Raw genomic sequence first — 7,702 nt, 5'->3', positions numbered from 1 at the left:
TTAGATATCAAGGTAATGTATCAAGTATCAAGTCAGTAATGAAGTGGAAGGTCACTATAATAAATCAGTAATTAGTGGGCTGTGTTGATCTTTTGGGGGGTTCCAAATGAGAAAAAATGAAATCATGCCTGCTGTTGATATTTGAAGAAAGCAAGGAGACATGATTTATGATGTATAACTTTTTCTATGATAATCCGGTATTTGTGTTATTAAGTTACTAAGCATGCTGCTATACAGGTTTATGTTTCTGATGTAAAAGATTCAACTGCAAAGAAATCACATTGCAATAAGAAATACCATTGGAGCTTTTTCTAGAATTATCCGACAGTTGTGTTATTTAGTTACTTAGCCTACTTTTAGAGAGGTATGTCTTTTTGCTGTAATAGATTAAACTTTATAGGAATCACATTTCAGTAACAAATACCATTTGTTCACATTGCAGATTGTGGAACATTACACGTGACAGGTCGTACACAATTGTCTTCTAATGAACAGAACTATCATATATATGGCAATTCAGGAGCTCATATTCATTGCGTCAAAGGTTATGAATTTCCCGATCACACCAATACTACTACAGTCAAATGCCTTGAGACAGGTGCTTGGAGCACAGTGCCCACATGTCAGCCTAAAGGTAGTATTATTCAAACGTCAAGTTTAACAAATGCTGAAACATAGTATTCATTCTATAAAAGAAAGTTTTTATATGATTTCTACATATCCTCCGCTCCTTGATGTAAAAACCGGGTAGAATGTACATGGCAATTACAAATTTGTAAAAAAATTTTAACAGATTGTGGAATATTGAAAGTTACTGGTCATACAAAGTTTTCATATATCGACTTAAACTAATGTAATAATGATATACGGATATTTAGGAGCAATTATTCATTGGAAGAAAGGAAATTAGTTTCTTTATGAAAAATATATTAGAAAAGATAAATGCCTCGTCACAGACGCTTGGAATATAATAACCTCATGCCAGGGCAGAAGTATTGATAATGTAATGTTTAGATATCAAGGTAATGTATCAAGTCAGTAATGAAGTGGAAGGTCACTATAATAAATCTGTAACTAGTTGGCTCTGTTGATCATCTGAGGGTCCTAAATGAGAAAAAATGAAATCATGCCTGCTGTTGATATTTGAAGAAAGCAAGGAGACACATGATTTATGATGTATAACTTTTTCTATGATAAACCGTTATTTGTGTTATTAAGTTAGTAAGCATGCTGCTATACAGGTATATGTTTCTGTTGTAAAAGATTCAACAGCAAAGAAATCACATTTCAGTAAGAAATACCATTTGTTTACATTGCAGATTGTGGAACATTACATGTGAAAGAGCACACATACTTGTCAACGAACGAAGAGAACTATCATTTATATGGCTATTCAGGAGCTCATATTCAATGCGACACTGGCTATGAGTTTCCCGATCACAGTAATACTACGACAGTAAAATGTCTTGACACAGGTGTTTGGAGCAATGTACCCTTATGTCAGCCTAAAGGTAGAATTATCCTAACATTTAGTTATAAAAATAATGAAACATACCAGTCATCCAATAGAAACAATATTATTGCCTCAGTGCTTATTACATAGGTAGCATCTGATCCTTGTTAGGAATAAACATGGCTAATTCAAATCTGTATTGCATTTCTATAACAGATTGTGCAGTTATGACTGTTACAGGTCATTGAAAGTTGTCATGTATTGTGTTAGAATAATATATACATATTTTCAGCAGACACGAACATTGCGGAATGATTATAATTTCACTTGGATAATTGTTTCATTTTATTTGGACTTTACCATATTTTACCTGTCTAAAATCAGAAATTTTAAACTAAAATATAGTGATTAAATCCATATAATATTTCAATGAAACTTTGAAATTGTGCACTTTGTAAAATCGTCTTAGTCATGCGCTGTCAAAAATCGACTTTGTTTTCTGAAGTAGTGTGATATTTATTTCAAAAGTGACTATATGTTATGTGACAATAATTTGTTTTACGCAAGTGGAAACTTGCAAGTAACTAAAAATGTAGTATCTTTGTTGATCAGTCACATTGGTAGTGTAACAAGTCAGTTATACATTGGAAGGTCAAAAAAATGTACATGTATATAATTAGTAGGCGGTGTTAATCGTTTTAGGATTCTAAATGAGAAAAGATGCAATCATGCCTGCTCTGAAGATTAGAAAATAAACAATGACATACATGATTGACGATGGTAAGCTTTTTCTAAAATTACAGGGCACTTTTGTTATTAGATACAAAGCCTACTTTTAGAGAGGTATGTCCTTTTGCTGTAATAGATTAAACATTATATGAATCACATTTCAATAAGAAATACCATTTGTTTACATTGCAGATTGTGGAACATTACATGTGAAAGAGCACACAAACCTGTCAATGAACGAAAAGAACTATCATATATATGGCAATTCAGGAGCTCATATTCAGTGCGACACTGGCTATCAATTTCCCGATCACAGTAATACTACGACAGTAAAATGTTTTGACACTGGTGTTTGGAGCAATGTACCCTTATGTCAGCCTAAAGGTAGAATTATCTTAATATTTAGTTATAAAAATAATGAAACATACAAGTCATTCAATAGAAACAATTTTATTGCATTAGTGCTTCTTACATAGGTAGCATCCACTCCTTGTTAGGAATAGACATGGCTGATTCAAATGTGTATTGCATTTATAACAGATTGTGCAGTTTTGAATGTTACAGGTGATTGAAAGTAGTCATGTATTGAGTTAGAATAATATATACATAATTTCAGCATGCACGAACATTGCAGAGTGATAATAATTTCACTTGGATAATTGTTTCATTTCATTTGGACTTTACCATATTTTACTTGTCTAAAATCAGAAATTTTAAACTAAACTATAGTGATTAAATCCATATAATATTTCAATGAAACATTGAAATTGTGCACTTTGTAACATCGTCTTAGAAAATAAACAATGACATACATGATTGACGATGTATACCTTTTTCTAAAATTACACGGCACTTTTGTTATTTAGATACAAAGCCTACATTTAGAGAGGTATGTCTTTTTGCTGTTAGTAATAGATTAAACATTATATGAATCACATTTCAGTAAGAAATACCATTTGTTAACATTGCAGATTGTGGAAAATATCACGTGACAGGTCAAACACAATTGTCTTCTAATGAACAGAACTATCATATATATGGCAATTCAGGAGCTCATATTCATTGCGTCAAAGGTTATGAATTTCCCGATCACACCAATACTACTACAGTTAAATGCCTTGAAACAGGTGTTTGGAGCACAGTGCCCACATGTCAGCCTAAAGGTAGGGTTATTCTAACGTCAAGTTTATCAAATACTGAAACACCGTATTCCTTCTATAAAAGAAATCTTTGTAGATGGTTTTTACAAAGGTATCATCCGCTCCTTGATGTAAAAGGCCGAACGGACAGGTAGAATGTACTTGGCAATTACAAATTTGTATTTTATTATCTTAACGGATTGTCGAATATTGAAAGTTACTGGTCATACAAAGTTTTCATATATCGACTTAAATTAATGTAATGATTATATACGGATATTAAGGAGCAATTATTCATTGAAAGAAGGGAAATTAGTTTCTTTATGCAAAATTTATTAGAAAAGGTAAGATGCTCATCATAACGCTTGGAATATAATAACCTCATGCCAGGTCAGAAGTATTGATAATGAAATGTTTAGATATCAAGGTAATGTATCAAGTCAGTAATGAAGTGGAAGGTCACTATGATAAATCTGTAACTAGTGGGCTATGCTGATCTTTTGAGGGTCCTAAATGAGAAAAAAATGAAATCAAGCCTGCTGTTGATATTTAAAGTAAGCAAGGAGACACATGATTTATGATGTATAACTTTTTCTATGATAATCCGGTATTTGTGTTATTACGTTACTAAGCATGCTGCTATACTGGTATATGTTTCTGATATATAAGGTTCAACAGCAAAGAAATCACATTTCAATAAGAAATACCATGTGTTTATATTGCAGTTTGTGGAACATTACATGTGAAAGAGCACACAAACCTGTCAATGAACGAACAGAAATATCATATATATGGCAATTCAGGAGCTCATATTCAGTGCGACCCTGGCTATGAATTTCCCGATCACAGTAATACTACGATAGTAAAATGTCTTGACACAGGTGTTTGGAGCAATGTACCCTTATGTCAACCAAAAGGTAGAATTATCCTAACATTTAGTTATAAAAATAATGAATCATACCAGTCATTCAATAGAAATAATTTTATTGCATTAGTGCTTCTTACATAGGTAGCATCCGATCCTTGTTAGGAATAAACATGGCTGATTCAAATCTGTATTGCATTTATATAACAGATTGTGCAGTTTTGAATGTTACAGGTCATTGAAAGTTGTCATGTATTGAGTTAGAATAATATATACATAATTTCAGCATGCACGAACATTGCAGAGTGATAATAATTTCACCTGGATAATTGTTTCATTTCATTTGGACTTTACCATATTTTACTTGTCTAAAATCAGAAATTTTCAACTAAACTATAGTGATTATATTCATATAATATTTCAATGAAACATTGAAATTGTGCACTTTGTAGCATCGTCTTAGTCATGTGCAGTCGAAAATCGACTTTGCTTTCTGAAGTAGTGTGATATTTATTTTAAAAGTGACTACATGTTATGTGACAATACTTCGTTTTACGCAGGCGGAAACTTGCAAGTAACTAAAAATGTTGATCAGTCACCACGGTAGTGTAACAAATCAGTTATAAAGTGGAAGGTCACAATAATGTATATGTTCATAATTAGTAGGCGGTGTTAATCGTATTAGAATGTTAAATGAGAAAAGATGCAATCATGCCTTCTCTGAAGATTAGAAAATAAACAATGACATACATGATTGACGATGTATAGCTTTTTCTAAAATTACACGGCACATTTGTTATTTAGTTACAAAGCCTACTTTTAAAGAGGTATGTCTTTTTGCTGTAATAGATTAAACAATATGAATCACATTTCAGTAAGAAATACCATTGGTTCACATTGCAGATTGTGGAACATTTCACGTGACAGGTCATACACAATTGTCTTCTAATCAACAGAACTATCATATATATGCAAATTCAGGAGCTCATGTTCATTGCGTCAAAGGTTATGAATTTCCCGATCACACCAATACTACTACAGTTAAATGCCTTGAGACAGGTGCTTGGAGCACAGTGCCCACATGTCAACCTAAAGGTAGTATTATTCAAAGTTATTCTAACGTCAAGTTTAACAAATACTGAAACACAATATTCATTCTATAAAAGAAATCTTTGTATATGGTATTTACAAAGGCATCCTCCGCTCCTTGATGTAAAAGGCCGAACGGACAGGTAGAATGTACATGGCAATTAAAAATTTGTATTTTATTTTAACGGATTGTGGAATATTGAAATTTACTGGTCATAGAAAGTTTCATGTATCGACTTAAACTAATGTAATAATTATGTATGTATATTTAAGACAATTTTTCATTGGAAGAAAGGAAATTAGTTCTTTTATGCAAACGTTATTAGAAAAAATAAGTGCCTCATCACAGACGTCTCCAATATGATAAATCTGTAACTAGTGGGCTGTGCTGATCTTTTGAGGGTCCTAAATGATAAAAAAATGAAATCATGCCTGCTGTTGATATTTGAAGAAAGCAAGTAGACACATGATTTATGATGTATAACTTTTCCTATAATAATCCGGTATTTGTGTTATTAAGTTACTAAGCATGCTGCTATACAGGTTTATTTTATGCTAACTTGTGAAATACACAAAAATATCAGTGAGATATTTCTGTATATCACTCACTGTGCCGAACGTCTTTTTTTTTCAGATAAAATTATCTCCCTTGAATATATTCTTTAATTAGCTCCCTTTGTTGCTTTTATAATTGCTGGTATCCTATTATTATTCTAACATTCAAGCCATACTGGAGACATGTACAGCTAGACAATCCCATATAGGACAAGCTAGCTATTATAAAATTTGCAGAAGAAATAATATTATAGATCTAATGCTCTAGAAATGTTTCCTTCAAAAGTGGTTGCTTGGCCTTGCCGTTAATGTAGCTATTAAATAGATACGTCGTTCCTCCACTTTTCATCGGTTCCTCACTATCGTATGGTAGATTTTACTGGCGACAGCGCATTTAGTTGGTTGTTGTCTTAGTTTATTATCACAAGACATCAACTCAACCTTACGTAATATGCCAGCATTTTCGTCGAAATTCTTCCCCACCCAGCCAGTTGTGTTCCAAATTCCATCCCTATTCGTTATGCTATACAGCTCCTAGACCAATATTTCCATTAAATCTATGATGATATTTAATTCTGCAGCTTCATATCCAAAGGACGTTAGGATATTCCCCACTTGTTAAAGTTTTTCAGGTTGTTTTTCAATTTGACCTTCAGCGTTTGTAAACAAAGCAAGCTTCCGGTTATTTAACGAACTGACTGCATTGACCGAAAAGTTTTAAATATGCTTTCTTAACTACTGTCTGTTGGCCGCGGATTGTGCATTTATTAACAAAATATTTTAAATGTAGTTTTGGTTTTCAAAAACAAAATGGCGTCATGTTGATTTCATAGACCTAATCACCAATATTCGATACCAATGTGCCTGAGTGCCGATGGTAATTTATAGGATGCATCATATGTAACACAGTAGCCTAAATAAATCCTAATATCATCATGAAGTATTCGTTTTATTTGAACATGTTAGCATGTAATAAACAGAAAATTCGTTGATCTTCACCAATTAGCATAAAATAAAAAGAAAATTTGTTTGTTTGCAGTGTGATATCGAAATATATCTTCACCGATAAGGGAGACAATTCCGATATTTTCAATTGTCTCCCTTATCGGTGAAGATATATTTCGATATCACACTGCAAACAAACAAATATCCTCTATCTATGTTTCTGATGTAAAAGATTCAACAGAAACAAAATCACATTTCAATAAGAAATGCCATTTGTTTACATTGCAGATTGTGGAACATTACATGTGAAAGAGCACACAAACCTGTCAATGAACGAACAGAACTATCATATATATGGCAATTCAGGAGCTCATATTCAATGCGACACTGGCTATGAGTTTCCCGATCACAGTCATACTACGACAGTAAAATGTCTTGACACTGGTGTTTGGAGCAATGTACCCTTATGTCAGCCTAAAGGTAGAAGTATCCTAACATTTAGTTAGAAAAATAATGAAACATACCAGTCATTCAATAGAAACAACTTTATTGCATTAGTGCTTCTTACATAGGTAGCATCCGATCCTTGTTAGGAATAAACATGGCTGATTCAAATCTGTATTGCATTTCCATAACAGATTGTGCAGTTTTGAATGTTACAGGTCATTGAAAGTTGTCATGTATTGAGTTAGAATAATATATACATAATTTCAGCATGCACGAACATTCCGGAATGACAATAATTTCACTTGGATAATTGTTTCATTTCATTTGGACTTTACCATATTTTACTTGTCTAAAATCAGAAATTTTCAACTAAACTATAGTGATTATATTCATATAATATTTCAATGAAACATTGAAATTGTGCACTTTGTAGCATCGTCTTAGTCATGTGCAGTCGAAAATCGACCTTGCTTTCTGAAG

The 7,702-nt window shown here is 32.5% G+C and overlaps 1 protein-coding gene across 1 annotated transcript in view; it reads left to right on the top strand.

Annotated features, from left to right (window-relative positions):
* Positions 1–442: 442 nt before the first annotated feature.
* LOC128552519 (sushi, von Willebrand factor type A, EGF and pentraxin domain-containing protein 1-like) overlaps positions 443–7,702 on the top strand; it is a gene marked incomplete at both ends in the record, with an annotated part of 34,106 nt that continues 26,846 nt past the window's right edge. The window contains 7 exons of the mRNA XM_053533564.1: positions 443–634; positions 1,320–1,511; positions 2,375–2,566; positions 3,154–3,345; positions 4,047–4,238; positions 5,090–5,281; positions 7,064–7,255. Of these exons, the coding sequence (XP_053389539.1) occupies positions 443–634; positions 1,320–1,511; positions 2,375–2,566; positions 3,154–3,345; positions 4,047–4,238; positions 5,090–5,281; positions 7,064–7,255 (1,344 nt within the window). The remainder of the gene's footprint in view (positions 635–1,319; positions 1,512–2,374; positions 2,567–3,153; positions 3,346–4,046; positions 4,239–5,089; positions 5,282–7,063; positions 7,256–7,702) is intronic.

This window comes from Mercenaria mercenaria, unplaced genomic scaffold (assembly GCF_021730395.1).
Source record: "Mercenaria mercenaria strain notata unplaced genomic scaffold, MADL_Memer_1 contig_2870, whole genome shotgun sequence".
NCBI lineage: Eukaryota > Metazoa > Mollusca > Bivalvia > Venerida > Veneridae > Mercenaria > Mercenaria mercenaria.
The sequence above is the reverse complement of the archived record's forward strand: the minus strand, read 5'-3'. Positions and strand labels throughout refer to the sequence as shown.